Below are 18,608 nucleotides of genomic sequence, written 5' to 3'. Positions count from 1 at the left end.
TCCAAATTAACGACGTTGTTACTTGTTATTAAAATTAAAATTGTTTTTATTTGAAAAAAAAAAAACATGAGACTTTAAGACAGTTAATGACTTTCCTACGTGGTTCTACTGTAGCACTATCAATCTTATAACGTGGAGTTTCCGATATCACAATATTTCAATGTTTATTATATTATATTTATATACAAATTAATAATTATTAAGAACTAAGAAGCAGAACTTTGTTATGAGTCTTATGACAAATGTTCAAAATCTAGACATTCTAATTTAAGTCTTTGAGAGTATTGCTATTCGAATCTATTCATCTTAAGTATTAACTGTGCTTGTAAACTTATCTTACATATTAATTATTTTTTAGTCATTTATTCCAATTTTTTTGTTATTGGCGAATTAAACAATTTGAAAGTGTTTTTATTCATGGGTAAATAGTTGTCTAATAAATAACAATCCAATTAGTAACTTATATATCATAATAACATGAAAAAAATATTTGTTTTTTAAAGTAGGTAGTTATGTTTGAAATTTAAAACATTTAAATCTAGATACCTATTGCTTATGCATGCTGCTTTATCTAGCATTTAAAAATGATTATAGTTCGTACCTAAGTTGTAGAAGTTTAAATAATTTTAATCATTTGATCACTAATTCTGTTTAAAATTATTAATAATCGTCAATCGGCAAATATGTTTGATAAAATTAATATTTATGATTTACATTTGATCATTTCTCAATATCAAGAATGAATTAAGGTATTTATTGTTCAGATAATTTAATATACCTATATTAATACCAAAATATGGCATTGAGTTAAAAGGTTATACTTGTATTACTAAGGGATTGTATAGGCAATTGTATTTGTTTCATTGTTCAGTCGATTACTCTAATAATGACAGTAAAAAAAATTATTTATACAAATAATATTAATATTATAAGGTACTGAGTATATTCTAAGGAATAATTAATATTATACCAAATTATTTCAAAATGCACATTCTTATTTTCATTAATGTTGTATGGCATAATGTTTATTTAGATTTGTTTAATAATATAGTTTTATAACAAACAGTCATTAATGTTTCACATTTATACATCTGCAATTTTTGTTATTTAGTTCTTTTCGTAGAATTTTGAAACTGTAGCTGTAATTAAAGTTGTAAGAAATGCATGAACTGTTTACACAAGTATTGAACTACAAAGATTTATCCAAGGTATAATTTGATTAATAGGGATTTTGCATTTATTTGAATTCTTATTTATTGAAAAAAAATTAATTTTAGGCTGGTGATTTATTTACTATTTCTGATGATGCCATTGTGAATGATTTATCTGAAGTTATTAATATAATTTGTGAAATCACAAGCTTTCCTGATTATGTAAATAATGACAATGATCAAAGCGTTGTGGAAATATGCATCACAAGAGTTACTACTGCTATCAGGTATTATAATATGTTATTTTATTTAATACTGTATTATACATTTATACTATTGTGTATACATTTGTACTTAATGCTAATATACAATTTCATAATTATATGCTAAACTAAATTTAAATTAATTTATAATTAAAATATTCACTGTATATAATATCTGATCTAAATACGTTAAATATTACACCTAGTTTTAGTACTTAGGACGAGTTGGGCATTTAAAAACTGTCTAGAGAAATTAATTAATGAGATTTAGAGTATACTTGCCTACTCCAATATGCGTATTGTACTAATCTATTGTATAACTAATTTGTTAGAGAAACTGGATCAATGGAACAGCATGCTGAAGCTATGGTTACATTACTGGAATCATGTCTTAACCATAATCTTAAACCGTCGCAAAAGGAAGAAGATCCACCTCATGCTAAAATATCATCAGACATAATATCCTGCATGTTTCTTGTAAGTATACAATTATAATAAAAATTTTAAAAATGCGCTAGGTATGTATATCTTGATATGTGAAAAATAATGGTTAAAATCCACAAACATAATATTTAATTATTATTCTCAATATTTATTTTAGAACTATAGCAAAAAGGAAGTTATGAAAAGAGTATTACCAGTGGCTGTGAAATTTTTACATAAAGGAAATAAAGTATTATCAAGAAATATGGCTTCATATCTATCACTTGCAGCAATTGACAACTCTCCATTATTATCAAATCATATACAACTTATTATAGATTCCATAATTTCAGGTAATTATTTTTAGCAACTTTATAGCTAAGCCAAATTTATTTAATAATGTAACATTTTAGGCAATTATCCATTATGCAGAGTTCTTCCTCAGATCTATGAAGTAACAAGAGATCCGATTCATGACCATGCAATGGCTTTAGTTTCTTTACTTCCATTATGTGAACTCACTGAAATGTTGGCTTTATTACAACTTTTCTCACTGATAGCCAACAATAAACCATCTGTTAGTGTACTTATATAGTAAAATCATATTTAATTAATACAGAATAAATAATTAATTAAAAATGTTTAGTTATTGGAAGCTAGTTTGCCACAATTGTGTGAATACTTATGTACATCACAAACGGTTATTGCTACATTGCAAGTTTTTCTCAATTTAGCAATAAACCAACCACAACTTCTATCTGATTATGTTCCAAAAATTAAAAAAGCTGCAGAATGTAATCCAAATGCTCTGTGTATTGCTGCTCAAGTTTTATCAGCTGTTGGAAAAATAAATAAGGTCTTTATATTATTAAATTTGATTTTGAAGTCATGAATAAAAGTACAAACTGTGTAGTTTATTTTAAACAGACAAAAGCACAGGAAGCATTAACTTTTATTATGGAAAATTTAGCTAAAGTGGATCGAGGAAGTCAAAGTATATTAATACGAGAAGCTACACTTCTATGTTCTTGTTTTCCAATTTTATTTACTGATCAAGTATTAGACGGAGTTCTACAAATTAACCTAAAAATAAAGTAATTATGGGAATATTTTGTTAGTATTAAAAATGTACTGTATAGTTCTAACATGTCAACAATATTTTTTTTTCTTCAGGTCTCATTTAAATCAAATAATTAATGGAATAACTATAGTTAAAGTTGGTGGAAATCAATCACCAACTAATTCCAATATTACTAGAACAACTCAAACAGACAATAATGGAAGAAATTCAAGGTAGGTATTAATACAATTTACATATAATTTAAAAGTTTTCATAAAAATAATAAAATTTATTTTTTATAGGATTGTGATTACGCCCAGACCAAGGTTAATGGCAGATAGTCGTAGTACTGGAAGATTACAGTCCTCAAATGCTCACCGTAGTATGACACGTTTAAATGCAGGTAAAAAAAAAATGTAGGCATAAATTACCAGAAACAATGTTAATATAAAAATAAGTATGAAATTAACAGGTGTTGTAGATCTTACTTTATTCACCTAGGTGTTATACAATAATATATTATTATATGTATGAGATTTTTAACTTGAGTTAGTATATTTAGTACATATTGTTAAATAATTATGTTTAAATATAATTTTTAGCATCTGGTAGTAGAGTTGGGTCAGTTGGAGGTTTACATAAAAGCATGACTAAACTATGTTCTAATCAAGTTTGTATTGCTAATTCATCAAACCGTAATAAGCCTTCTACAACTAAAATATCGAGTGGTGGCGTAACGGTTACTACACCTTTGTAAGTTTTTGTACCTAAATTATAATAAATTCCATTAGTTATTTTAAATTACCTATCTACATTTGGAACGTATTAAATTGTTTAAGAGGAACTGGAAGTATATTAACTACAAACTTCAATTACAGTACAAACTCTAAAGATTCATTGGCTAATTCACTCAGTCAAACTTTGGCTGGACGTGTGCAAAACTCAGTATCTCGACCTTTAAGTACTGCTGGGAGTTCTCCGTTAAATCAAAGTTTAACTTCTCAAGGACCTATCCAATCAAGTGGCCCAAGTCTGAATGTAGATCCTGGTGGAATCAATACTGGCATTTATACAACTGTGACTCCAAGACGAAGTCACAATACAAGCGTTACAATAATTAATTCAAGTGTTTCTCAAGTAATTAAACAGCAAATTAATATATAATAATCCTTTATTAAACAAGTTACATATTAAGAACAGACTTTTCTATTTTATTTTATTTTGATTAAAATCTCAAACACTTTAAAATATAATAGTTCGACCTTTTCATATTCTTATAATATAATATATTTTTTTTTAATTACAAATTGTCAGTAAATTGCTATTTAAAATGTGTAGGTGAAGTGGGTTAATATAATACATTTAACTAGGGACTTGATTGAAAGAACAATACGTTGAAGGCATTTTGTGACATAGAGATTTTTGTGAGTTGATGAGGAGAGATTTAAAATGGATTTAGATTCACCTAGGATTTTAAGAAGTGAGATTTCATTGTTATTCATTGGAGTTGGTTTAAATTATAGGTGATCATCATTCTGTCCTTCAGATATATTTGCATGCTAACGGGGTTGTATTGGGTTTTCAGTAGCTGGTTGTTGATAATGGTGTTCAGGATTGGTACTAGTTGGATATTTTTTGTTGAGATGTTGTGTTTGTGGGTCATTTGACACACAGAAATATATGCAGTTGGTTCAGGTATGGTTTGATGATTTTGATACTGTGGTAATAATTGCCACACATTCTTCTACATTTCTGTGTGTAAAAAAAAGGTGATGGAAAAATGTTGCTTTTGCTTCCATTGGGATCAATATCAACAAAGAAGTGTACAGTTTTTGTTTACTGGGACATTATTAATTATAAAAAATGACAAATGAATAACTTTTCTAAGGTTATAGTGCCTACATACTATTATATATTTTATTTTATTTTAGAGAATAAGTGTATTTGAACCATATCCAATGAGAGATACTATGCAGCATTTTTGTGAGAAACATTTAGATAAAATTAAAGCTTATATGGAAAAAGTTTCAGTTAGAATTCCACCTCCTGCTAAATGTACAATTGAAGGTTTGTATTAACTATAACTTTGATTCTTAGATATTTAAAAAAATGTTGTTTTTCTTAATATTTAGAAAGAAGAGCAAAAAAGACAGCAAAACTACATTTTGCTTGTGAAGGTCGAGGTGAGCATTGCCTCTATAATCGTGGATTATTTACTGTACGTACACGACATCCTCGTGTTTGGATTCATCTTATGTTTCTTGCCCTTCAAGCAAGATCATCTTCGGCTCTCAGTTCACGCCATCCTTCGGTCAGTGCATTAAAAAACTGCTGGGATATTCTCAAATGTGAAACTAGGCCATTTCTAACATTGGTAACCTCAGCATTTCCATGCGAAAAAGATCAGGACGCTGTTTTAAATGAACTCCGTAATAGTGGTTACTTTGACGTATTTGAACATTGTAATATAAATGCTGGTGGATGGGGTTGCTTTTTATGTAATCATCCAGAACGAGCAGTTGGTTTTTTGCAAGACAGCCAACCAGTTATTGAAGGTCAACTAAAAGAAAAAAAAGGAAGATGGAGAATATTTAAAAGATGGAGAACACGATATTTTACACTGTCTGGAGCACATCTCTCTTACAAAGGCTCAGTAAGTCAATACTTATTAAATATTATTTATTATATAAATTATTCACTATAAACTAACTATATTTCTAAAAATTAACATAACACAAGACACTATTACGTGTAATTAATTATTTGAACATTTTTTTGTTTTGTTGTTGTTAAAGAAAAATGACAAAGATGGGACTCCTATTGACATTCATCAGATTCGCAGTGTGAAAGTAAGTCGTGGCGCTCGAAACATACCTAAAGCTTTTGAAATATTTACTGGAGAAGAATCTCTTATATTGAAACCTAAAGGTGGTAAAAATGCCGAAGAATGGGTACAGTGTTTATCTGTTGTTGTAGCACATTCACATTCAAAAGATACCACAAATTCAAGAAATTCAAGTTTAATTAGGACAACTATATGAACAAATTATTAGTTTTATTGAACAAATTTTAATATTTCAATATGACATTTGTAATGGCAAAAAGTAATATCTGTTTTAAGAGATTATAATATTATGAATGAACAAGACATCTAAATGGTATGATAGTATTTTAATTACTCTAGATTTTGATTATTTATATTTCAAAATTGATTAAATTATATATTATTATTATACTAGTCATTTTGACTAGGTATTTATATTTTAAAAATTATTAAAATTATATTATTATTAAACTAGTCAATTTTTTTATTTAAAAAAATTAAAATACTTACCTACTATATAAATATACTTCTTTGGAAATCGATGATTAAAACATGAAAATAAATAGTCATCTGATTTGTTGATACATTTCAAAATTAAATCAACAACTTTTCCTGGCTGGTTTAAAACTATAAATACTATGACAGGAGAAGACTAGAAATTGTTATTATCTGGTGTTATGTCTAAAAACAGTTATAATATGGTATAATGCTATTATCATTTATTCAGTGTCTGAAAGATTTAAATTTTTTTAATTTATTATAACTCGAACAAAAATATGTTCAGTTATTACTACAGGACAATAATATAAATTATTACCAAGAGCTCTACTGCCCTAGATAGATTTAAGTTTCCATTCACTCATCCTTCGGAAACACCAAACACAGTCATCAGCTTTATGACTTCTCTTTAACTCTGGTTCTCTTTCAGCGAACGTAGTTGCGTTGAGCCCTAAAGTAAATAAATATGGACAATAGGTATTGAAAACAGTAGTAATGTACCCATTTTGACTAAACCAAACTAAAGTGAAGTACTCAAAACACGGTCGAAGATATATATATATATATATCTTAGTCCGTGATTCAAAACAATATTTATATTTTATATAGGTACACCACATTTTAATCAGTATTTACATTTTACAACGATTTTTAGCGTAGTGTCTATAAGTTATAACATATATAAAATACCCTTGGGTATTAAATATTTTAAAATGATATATTTTATTATATTTTTGATTATAAATAATATAAGTAATATAATAATACATTTAAATATAAATTGTTTGCTATCGAGACTCACGGTTAAATCCAAAAGGGTTTAAATAACTTAGAAGTCTAGAATAAAGATATACGAACTCCGCTTATAAAAATGTACTCTTTAAAATTTCACAGAAGCAGAATATGATTAAATCGTTGCGCACTTGCGCAGCAACTTTCGCATCAGTTGCTGCCAGTGGGCGACGCAGCCCGACCAATTTTTTTGGTTGCTAATGTGCTATAGTGGTATTGCTGTGGAGTATGGGTAGTGTAATAACTAATAAGTAATAACTATAGGAACAGGCCACGGTAATTACTTACATACCATTTTACCATAAATAATCGTTAAATCAATTGAACTTTAATACTTCATGGAAGACAGGGCCGGATTGGTTAGGCGAGCTACCGAGAAAATCTCGGTGGGCCGCTTGAAGTTTGGGCCGGTCGTGTGAGTGTGAGTGAAAATAAATTCAAGTTTAAAATATGATTAGCCACCTATAATCTCGTAATAATTATAGACGTAATTTTGGGCCACTGAATATGAAAATGGGCCGCTTATAAAAGTGAAAATCCCGATGGGCCGATACATACCAATCCGGCCCTGATGGAAGATAGTATAATATTATATAATAGTAAAGAATAGTGCTATATCCCCAGGTTTTTTTCTTATGTGTCTGTGTATACTATAAAAAGTAGAAATAATGCTTTGATTTTAAACTTCATTAACTTTTCTGGTGAGAAACGTCGGCATAACAATACAAAATTATGGAAAACCGTGCATTTTCACGCAAAACTAGTTTTTGACAAAACTAATTTAATTTTTTTTTAAATTAAAAAAAATAACCGTAGATAAGAACATGTTTTTTTTACCGAATGTTTATGTTAGTATTTACTAAACACCATGACATTTTCAAAATATTTTATATTTAAAATCATAAACAATTTTCTATTTCAAAATTGTTTGTTTGGTCAAAAACTTTAAAATTGAATACAAGGTTCCTCATAAGTTTTTATAATTATAAATATTAGGGATAGATATGAAACATAATTTTTTTTTTTATAAGCATTAAAAGTTTAAATGTGAAAAAAATTCATCAAAATCACGTAAATTTGCAAATTATTTTGTAGTTAAGAGGACGTTTCAACCGCATTTGTTGTCTCCGTCTTACACACGTATACGATTTGTTCATGCTATACAGTTTTTACTTTTACTATCGATCCATCTCTAGACTTAATAATAATATTATGTACCTATATTATTTGATTTACATTTTAAGACAAAGTATTTAATATTTAATTATTTATAAAGTAATACATTATAAATAATACATTCATACTAATAATAACAAAATTGTATACTTAAGTTTAATGAGACATTTCTTTTCTTGAGCTAATTTTTTTAAATCTGGTATTCTTGGAGAACAACTGATTCGTAAAGTGTTTTTAAGGTGGTAATCTGTTAATCTTAAATGGTATAGGTTTTTTAAAAACGTCATTTTTGAAAACGAAGTTTCACATACATAAGTGGAGCCAAACATAGTAGCTAATTTTATGGCAAGTGTTTTACAGTTCAATTATTTATCCAAGACATGTTAGACTAACAGTTAGACTATATAGTACTATAGTACTATTTCAAAAACCAAATTTCCATCATTTCATAGAACTTTGGTCTTTGAGCAATATCGTTTATCTTTTTAGAAAAGTATGTTCTGTTGCCTATTGTATAACGCCTACAAGTAGTGATCGAGAATTATTTACTATATAAAAATTAATAATTAATATACCATAAACAGTGGCGTATATAGAAATAATTTTTGGGGTGGGCTATAGTAGATAGAAACTAACAAGTGATCTATTACTTAGAGAGGCTACTGTCTACTATATATTTAACAGTTTCTATAAATATATTCGTATTTGTTATTTTTCAACAAGCTATGAAATATTATAATTTATAACTTATAATAGTACCTAATAAAATATATTGTTGTTCTATTTAAAAAGACTGTAATTTCGGGGGGGGGGGGCTGCAGCCCACTAGAGCCACCCCCTATATACGCCACTGACCATAAACCTACCTAGAATGTCGTGCAATAAATTATTAGGTACCTAATTAACCATCTGGACGTCTCGTTATAGTGATATCTATTATAATTTATAATACTTACAAAATATTTTCATTATTATATGTAAATTATAATCACCAAGTTTAGAATATTGTAGTTGCAGACTTGGGTGTTGTATCTTACACAGAATGTTTGTACACGTATGTGCTCAAAAATAATAAATCATATTCTTTAAAATATATCGTACTGTCAGTACAAGAGGGCCGTATATCTAAAAAGGTAAATTGTTCAGGAGAGCGTTTTTAAGATTCAATAGCTTATAAAAATTAATGAGTTATCTTCAGCCAGATATAAGTATAACAAATTTTATTCAAAAGGCCGTATTTCATTATGCGGCGGTATTGTTCTAAATAGTTATATTTAGGAGGCCACATTTCGTTTTACGGCTTTATTATTATCAACTACCTATAAAACTAGTTCAGTGCAATAAGTTTATTTCATTAATAGTACATTTAATAATATAGTAACATAGATCGCGCCACTCTATAAAAATAGAGAAAAAAAATACGAATTCAGAGATACCAAAACCTTAAAATTTAAAAATTTCGATATACGGCCCTCTTGTACTGACAGTGCGATATATGCGATCTTGTTTATTTAATAATAGTATGTAAATATGTAATTTAATAGTTATTCAGTAAGTATAGTTAAATATCTAAGATCTGTAGAGTTATATTATGGAATAACTGAATAACTTTATATTGTTTCTATTTTTTTTTTTTAATGTTCAATGTTTATATGTGCGTCATTATGGCGCAAGTAAAATTAATGAAGGTAGTAACTGCATTCTGAAAATTTACTTACAAATTACAATTAAAGGGTTTAAAGTTTTTAGTGGTTTAATAGCCATTTTATAGAGTTTAATTTCCTGAAAAATTTGACCTTTCAACATTTTATTTTCATTAATCTCATGATTTTTAATCATTTTTTTGGTTTATAGGTAAAACAGCAAAAAACCGGTTTTTATCCGGGCGGCAAGTCCCGCTCTACGCCTAATGGGTATATGGTATATACTATTATACTATATCCTCATAGGACACCCTGTATAGAATATAATATAGTCTATTTGTCTATATGATTGTAGAATTACGAATTGTTTAGTACAACGAGAACAGAAAGCTAGAGGAAGCTTTTCAGCAAAGTATTATCTACATTTTTTATTCATCTTTTCGAATTGTTTTCTAAAAGTTCTACTTCAATATGAAAATTTCAAATAAAAAGATATTTAGGAGGACGGGGTGGTCGTCGCCGGTTCGAATCTCGGTCACGGGCGGCACTTCTCTCCGGACAGACATCTGTCCGGTGAGAGGTTTTTTTTATAGTTACAATTTTGATGGGTTTTATTATTATTATACATTGATTGTACAGAGTCGGAGTACATAATTAATTTAACTCAAAATATCTATTTAACACGAGAATAACATTCTCCTACCTCTGCATAATTATTTAACGGGTTCTTTGTAATATCGTTATTCCTAAGGCCAGGCCCACATCAAAGCAGTTCGAAGAGTTGTTATACATAACATAAAGGTCGTGTTTTTTTTTTTTTTTACTACATTGGTGTGCATTGCTTGGATCATAATGACATGATCTAGGGGAAGCAATGCGTAAGCAGTTCCCGCGGCGTCGTCGGTTTAAAACTGGAAAAAAAAAAGGGGATTTAAGCTCATTTTTCTTTTAATTTCAGTAATAATTACATAATACGAGAAACCTAGTAGGTATTAAATTGAAAATCATCGAAATTAACTTTAACCATAAAGTTGTAACAATGGAATATGGATTCACAACGATGACACTGTTCAGAGTTATCTAAACGGAATTCAATACTTTTCTACTTCAGTAACTATATCATGCAGGTACGCAAGCATTACGCCGGGAACCCCGAATCAAACGTATTTTATTTTAAAGTTATAAATATATTATAGGTACCGTAATCTGTATATCATATAATTCAGATTAATAACGACCGTGTAAGGAATCCATTACAATTATTCAACTTTCCGATACTCGACGTGAATCGTAAAACCGTAATGATACGATTGTTATATTTTGTTAATAAAGATTAAACGTAGACACATTACACAAGATATCATTATTATGTCGGAGATCTTTGCTTATCTGTAACCACCTGTAGTAGAGAGGGTCGAGCAGACCGAGTCAGTCGATTTGATTTCAACACTGAACGAAAAGTTTTCATTCAGTACAAAAATAGCCACCGTTCAACAATTATTTCCTTGAGACAGTTGCGTTGTTAATTATTATTATTTATACAATTATATATAAGTATATATTATTATTGTTACGTTATAGTTATATAGGTATTTTATTTTTCAATACGTCGAAATCGTAATTTTCTCCGAAAAAACAGGTAAGCCATGATAATTATAATAATATTTAGACGAGTAGGCGGGTTTTTTCGAAATACTGTCCAAACATAATTACCTGACTCAGTTCATGTGAAAATTAGAATGGGTAATTTACTCTTTGTTATGTAAATATTGATATTTGATAATCAATTAATAATATTATAATCGTTATTTTCAACACAGTTCATGAACAATAAATTGCCATGTTGGTTGTTTATTATTGCTGTTATTATTTAATATTTATTGTGTATTTTTATTCTTATTTTTTTAAGTTGATAATATTAATAAAAGCATAAAAGTTAAGTTTTTCTAACGATCAAGTTCTAATACAACATAATATTTCAAACCTATTTTCTCTAAAAAATAATTAACTTTTGTGTGTATATAATGTTCTGTAATAATTGTTTGATACACTATATAATAAATGGCCTTAATTATGAATTAAAATTATTGCTTTTTTAACAACTATATTATGTTACTTTAATAATGAGTTATATACCTAGAAAAAAATGTATGTTTTGAATTTGAAGTTTAAATTTAAGTGAGTGTTTTCAAGAGGACCCTTATTGCCGTATGTATTGTCTTACATAAACGTACAACACATATTTTGCATGCCGACGTATCCACTTTGTGTTGTTTGTTTCAACAATCAATATCATAGTGAATATCAGCGATATTACTTAATTTAAAGGTAAAAATATTATCTTAGTCCTTAGACACCTCGTTGGCTTTTGTTGATGTTTTAATTTTAAAGCGAGTTATAACTGTATAAAACATCTTACAGTTTAAAAATGTTCTTAGCTCATTTTATAAATTTAATAAGTAAAAAAAATCCAGGAGTCGACAGTGGTGGACTGCTTCTCCACCATATCTTCTGGCAGTAGCCTTCTTGTAATGTAAACATTTAAGCTTATTATACAAAACAAGTATAGATTGTTTAACTCAAATAAAGTACAAAACAAAAATATCAATAAATGGTAACGAGATGGTCCAGATAATATTCTTACCTATCTTTAAATTATATAATAGGTCAATTCACCATTAAATAAAATTAAAGACACAAAATTGATTCTGCTGAACACAAATTTGCCAAGTGTATAAGTTTGTAAGTCGAAGATAACACAATGTCATATTCTAGGTGTAACTTAAATGTATTTGTTATCAAAATATTATGATTTAACGTTTGTAAAATGTTTGTTGTTAATTCAGAGATGGTGTATTTTTTCATTTTTGAATAAAAACAAAAAAAACTGTTTTGATGTTTTAAACAAAATAAATTGTTTGAGTTTTAAACTGTTTAAAACACTGTTTTATATTTAATATAACTTAATTTTAATTTAATATGTAATTTACTTAAGTTATATGTTTATATGACGTGTACTAGTATATTATGTTTCACTGTTTATTTATTACTTTATCTTATTATTTTAAACCTTAAATGTATTTGAAATATTTTCTGATGGATGTTTTATGTGGACATTATATTATAATTATATTAACTATCAAGTAAAAATATTTTAAATTTAGTAATTTATTCAATAAAATTTAAATCAAGGATGGTTATAGATATAATTATTTAATACTTTAACTTTTTGCCTGAAGGATAAATATTATTATCTATTATTAATAATAAACAAAAAAAAAACACAATATTCACGTCTTGGATTTTACACTGTTTTATTCGTTTTAAACAACGAACTAAACGTTAAAAACAATGTTTTAAACATAACAACCCTGGTTGTTTTTAATATTATGTTTTGAATTCCTTAAAACGAATTAACATTTAAATCGTATAACCATCCTATGTTTTGTATAATATTTAGATTGTAGGTACTGAATATCGAATTAAAATTTAATCTATTAAGTCGTCATAATAAAATCATATAATATTGAACAATTTGTAGGTACATTTAAATTTAACCTGATAATTACGTAACATCTATTATCAAGGGTCCGAGTTTTAAAACAATAATAGACTTCATCTTCGTTAGTAATCAAATTCTTATGATATATTTAATCAATAAATATGAACTATAGGTACTTTATAAACGTTCAAAACTTATCCCACCCATTAAAAAGAACAAGTTACTTTTATTATTAAATAAATATATAAAATGCGTATTAACTAGTACTATGATACCTGGTCAGAGTTCTCAAATCTCGGGAATCTGGTTTTTCAGATCGAAAGCTTATAAAATTAACACTCGAAGTATCAACATGTTCATTTTACAATCGATATAAAAGAAAAATAGGTACCTATATGCGACACATTACTGTAATACTGTTAAACTAATCATCCGCTGTTTTATCCAGAATCTGAAATAGGTATATTCATAAGAGTGAGCACGGGGGGCACCCCCGGTCCCTTCACCAAAAACGACAAGGGCCCTAATTATTAATTAAATGTAAATTAAATCAATGAAATTATTGACGAATTCAAAAATGTTGTTCCTTTTAAACGTCGATTGTCATTATATCTATACGTTGTTATGTAATATTTATTAGAATGAATAATAAAATAAAATAAATTGATGCATTTGATATCTTTAAAACATTTTTCTGTATCTATATAATTGTTTTTAAAATTATTGTGGGCCCTAACTTTTAGTGTGCACCCCCGGAACCAAAAGTCTGCGCACGCCTATGGCGTATATTTAATGAAAATTACGAATTTCTACTATAATAAATACTTTTTGCGAATAACATATTAACATGTTATAATATCTTAGTATTAAAATTTAGAAAACGAAAATATACCTATAATAATTTGTACCTATACCGTATTTTCAATAAATTTTAATGATAATAAGCCAAATTATTGAATATTGAAGATGAATTTTTATTAAAAATTTTAGTTTGAAATATAAATATAGTCATAACGAACTCTACCTACTTATAATAATATTTTATTACCTATTATTGACTATAGTATTACCTACCAAAATAATATTAAACAGTCAATAAGAACATAATATTATTATTTATTTATTTAATTTGGTAGGTACCTACATAATAATAATATATTATATAATTTAATTAAAAACCAATAAATTATAATATACCTAATTATAAGAATGTTATGTGAACACAATTTATGGGCACCTATCTAAAAATCAAATACTTGTGATTATTTCAACTATCTATTAAAGCACTCGTAATAATTAAATGACGTATTAATTATCAATTAAGCCTGTCTGTTGTCTATTATAGTAAATAATAGTAGGTAGTAGATAGTTATATGTAGTTTTCAATGTTTCCATCCGTACAAATTATTGAATTATTTCCACTATTATTTTCATATGATACGAAATCGTACAAGTTACAAAAAATTATTGTCCTAATGTTATAAGTATTTAATATATATTACCTATATCTGGGGAAATCCTAGTATAATTAATGTTAAAATAAGTACATTTACTTTTACATCGGTTATAATAGTAAATCATTTTATAATCTAATCTGGTGTTAAACTGATTAGGAACTTAGGGAATATATCAGTGATTAGTGATTACAAAAGGTAATGCAGTAAGCCATGTATGTATTTGTCATTTCACATTATCGTTTATCACAAACTTAGAGACTTGTTGTACCCATTACAGAAAAATGTGTATTTTAATTCTATTTTTAGAAACCTTTTAGTTTTAGCTTGTAACTAACTACTAAGTAACTTACTACCGTCTAACATCAATTTTTAACAAACTAGGTACCCTGTTCTTTTCAATCATTTAAAAGGGTTACACAGATAGTTACTAAAAATCCAATTATTATTAAATGCATGGATAAAAGAAAAATGGAAGAGTCGTTAGAGCATGGTATTGAATCATCCTGTATGTAGAATTAAACTATGTAAATAAAATATTGACTTATTTTTATAACAATTGTCATTTATTTTTTAATTTTGATGACACATGTATGATTAATTCCAATTTAACCTATTTAACCTTTCAATTTGAAGTACAAAGCAACAAATCAAACACAATTAATTATATTAAGGTGATATTCTTCGTAAAAGGTTTGTTTTTTCATTTCTATAACGGTATAACTTTTAGGTTATGCATACCACTCAATTCTGTTTCGCATATTTCGAAGACTGAGCATAATATAACTGCGTTTAAATAATCTGTATTGAGAGGATGAGCGCACTATTATTTGTTTTATCATTCTGAACCACTTGCAACATATCAGATTAATGATTAGCAGAACCAACCCTGTGTACGTACTTTTAATATTTCACTGAATTCACCTATTATCAAACTCAAGTTAAGTGTCCTTACGTCGGCTATTTTATATTTTAATTTGTATACGCAAGATATTATGAGTGCGTGTAAATGATTGCAATTTAAAAATACTTATAAATTGTGTACAAATCAAAATATCGTAAAAAATCCAACGCGGGGACGCGGGTAAGTGTCTTATCGTAAGGTTTTTGACTATGGGTGAATTCACTCTGATATTGAGTTGTTACACGGCTCTTTTTTGCTGGTTGGATCAGCTGCTAAACACGAATCGGCAGGATAAATGTTTAGATTGAATCAAGTCGTTTAATAGTTTATACATTTAATTATGTGTTTTGCTTATATATGAGTTGTGGAAATTATACGAACCAATTATTATTTTTTTTATTTTCAATTCAGGATTATTTCAAATAAAAACCATAAATCATCGTGTGTTTGATTATTTTTTCTCAATTCTCAATGTGTTTGCGTAATATTTTTCTAGTGCCGGACAATCGTTATATTAGGTACATAACACCGTCACACACACATTTTGTTGCGTTAATATTAATAGACGTGTGTGCACGCGTTTCAGAAGATATCGCAATATGAGCGGCCGTAGCAGATTCGCGTTCGGCAGCCAGACCCAGGCGCCCCAGTACCAGAACCGATGCGCTCTGTGCTTGACCACGACCACGGAGGACGGTAACGCGACGGCTGTCTGCCAGCACACGGCCAGCGTCGAGTCGGCGCTGCACTATCTGCGTAATTACGGCGCGCCGACGAGTCCGCCGTACGGGCCGCCGCCGCCGCATCACGGCCAGCAGGACGCGGCCCCGGCCCCGGCGACGTCTGCGCTCCCGTCGTTCGGCGGCTGTTCCCCGCCCGTCTCGCCCAACTACTACACGCTGGCCGAGTTCCTGTTGCGCATGAACCGCATGCAGCAGGAGAACAGCGGTGCCGGCTACCATCACTTGCGCCAGCCACCGATCTCGTCCAGGCCGCCCAAGCCCAAGTCCGAGATGGGATGCCTGCGCGAGTGCGCGTTCTGCAAGAGCAACGGCGAGACGGCCGAGTTCTACAAGTCGCACTTCCTCAAGGACCCCGTCGGCCGCGTCAGATGCCCGATACTGCAACGGTACAGTATTTAGTTATATAGTGTATTTACTCATTCGAGTTCAATTAAAATATCGTAAATTGTTTGTACGTCTTAAAAAACTCACAACTCGCCTCAAAAACGCCGACGAGATCGCCCGGATAATAATCTTATATACCCTTAACGTTTTATAAGAGGTCAGTCCACTTACGTTTTATAAACTAACAGAGCTACACGCGTTCTGCTGAGCGTACAATTTGCCATGTTCCGCACTCGTAAGACGGAGACAACAAAATGTCGGTGTACCGTCCTCCCAATAGAATTGTAAAATTTAACAAGTTAGTAATTACTTAGTATAGGTACTCTCCATATTGCAATGAGCAACAGAAAGTACACAAAGTACAAAGTGTACTTTTGTCTTTTAATGACGAATTATTAATTACCTACATAATGGTTCAAAAACAATAAAGATATAATATACAATGAATTAGAGCTAAAACCAGCGGAGGGGTAAATTTCCCCTAAAACCTCCCAGATTACGCCCATTCAAACCTATTGTCACACTGAATGCTTTTTTGCCTCATTGTCTTGACGTTGCGAAGAGGCAGTTAATATACTTTCCCTCCTTTTAGATTCTGAGCGGAGTTGTGATTGTATTTGTCTTACAATGATGTGTCTTCTTTTTATTTTATTTTGTGTCTGACATTAGTCATTACCGTTTAGGGCAGTGAAACTGCTTCGATTTTCTTCAACAGTATCTTGTTTGATCGGAGAGTAAATCTAGTTAGTGCACTGGGTAAAAACTCCCAGTAATTTAAAACAAAAACCCCGGGAAAAACAAACAAAAAATTAAGGAAAATGGGACTTTTTACGCAAAATTGGTTTTCGACAAAATCTAAAACAAATGACCGTGCTCATTATATCAATTTTCAATTTTTTTAGTTTTTTTCTTTAACTGTCAAAACAATTTTATTTGTTGGGTCAAAATGCGTGAAAATTTAATACTAAGTTCTCCTGATATATTGCTTCTATAGCATTTGAAAAATATTAAAAATGTCCGACTTTTATAGCTAAGGATTGAAAATTTAAAACAATGTTCCATGTAAATAGGTAAATAAATTACTTTATTCACAATAATATCATACAAATATACTTAGTAATATCATAGGCTGTCTGACCATTTTCGCTCAGAATCGTTTTTCTTATACAATGATATATCATTGAATTCAAATTTAACACCATCCATTATAGTGACCCACTTGTAAACTACTGTACAGCAGAGCAAGGCCCACTTGCTCACCTTTTTTTTTTTTTTGCTATTTCTTAATAAATTATTTTTTTAGTCATTGAAAGAAGACAGGGTAGTAACATTGACAGGATAGCCCTTCCAACAGGTCTATTAGGAAATTAATATTTTAATACTAAGAGATGATATTTTATTTTAAATGAAATTTATCATTTATGTTATTTAATTCATTTAAAGGTATCAATGTCCATTTTGTTACGCAACTGGAGAGAACGCACACACAAGGCGTTACTGTCCAAAAAATCCAAACAAAATGTGTTTTATCAAAGGAGATCAACTTGTTAAGCAAAATTTGCAGTGAAAAATAAATATTATTGTTTATATGTTTAGTTAATATATTATAAAATAATTGTTTTGGATTTAATAATTATAGTAATTAATAATGAATATGTTATTAATGATTTTATGAATAGATAACTACAATTATATTTAAAAATAATTTTACTTAGTTTAACATGATATTATCAGTATAAATTTGAGTTTTATTTTCTGATTGATTGTTAACAACCTGTCTCCCATTGTTTT

The 18,608-nt window shown here is 28.9% G+C and overlaps 2 protein-coding genes across 10 annotated transcripts; both read left to right on the top strand.

The window, feature by feature from the left end:
- The first annotated feature begins 10 nt into the window (after positions 1–10).
- Positions 11–6,195, top strand: LOC132939874 (protein melted). Of its 5 annotated transcripts, none has more exons than XM_061007279.1 (15): positions 11–421; positions 1,112–1,208; positions 1,278–1,438; positions 1,747–1,891; positions 2,016–2,190; positions 2,251–2,414; positions 2,484–2,693; positions 2,765–2,931; positions 3,011–3,130; positions 3,200–3,300; positions 3,500–3,650; positions 3,737–4,034; positions 4,829–4,964; positions 5,030–5,550; positions 5,693–6,195. In XM_061007279.1, exons 2-15 carry the CDS (start codon positions 1,161–1,163, stop codon positions 5,936–5,938), a joined length of 2,643 nt encoding a protein of 880 aa, XP_060863262.1. In that variant the 5' UTR covers positions 11–421; positions 1,112–1,160; the 3' UTR covers positions 5,939–6,195. The 5 variants fall into 5 exon arrangements, with proteins under 5 accessions (XP_060863262.1, XP_060863265.1, XP_060863266.1 ...); XM_061007282.1 differs by having other exon boundaries at positions 12–421; positions 3,776–4,034; XM_061007281.1 differs by lacking the exon at positions 11–421 and adding an exon at positions 487–502.
- Positions 6,196–11,235: 5,040 nt separating this feature from the next.
- LOC132938286 (nanos homolog 3-like) lies at positions 11,236–18,532 on the top strand. Of its 5 annotated transcripts, none has more exons than XM_061005037.1 (3): positions 11,236–11,469; positions 16,280–16,819; positions 18,261–18,532. In XM_061005037.1, exons 2-3 carry the CDS (start codon positions 16,290–16,292, stop codon positions 18,382–18,384), a joined length of 654 nt encoding a protein of 217 aa, XP_060861020.1. In that variant the 5' UTR covers positions 11,236–11,469; positions 16,280–16,289; the 3' UTR covers positions 18,385–18,532. The 5 variants fall into 5 exon arrangements, with proteins under 5 accessions (XP_060861020.1, XP_060861019.1, XP_060861021.1 ...); XM_061005036.1 differs by having other exon boundaries at positions 11,237–11,469; positions 16,277–16,819; XM_061005038.1 differs by lacking the exon at positions 11,236–11,469 and adding an exon at positions 15,724–15,870 and having other exon boundaries at positions 16,277–16,819.
- Positions 18,533–18,608: the final 76 nt, after the last annotated feature.

Source organism: Metopolophium dirhodum, chromosome 2 (assembly GCF_019925205.1).
Source record: "Metopolophium dirhodum isolate CAU chromosome 2, ASM1992520v1, whole genome shotgun sequence".
In the NCBI taxonomy this organism is placed as follows: domain Eukaryota; kingdom Metazoa; phylum Arthropoda; class Insecta; order Hemiptera; family Aphididae; genus Metopolophium; species Metopolophium dirhodum.
The sequence above is the reverse complement of the archived record's forward strand: the minus strand, read 5'-3'. Positions and strand labels throughout refer to the sequence as shown.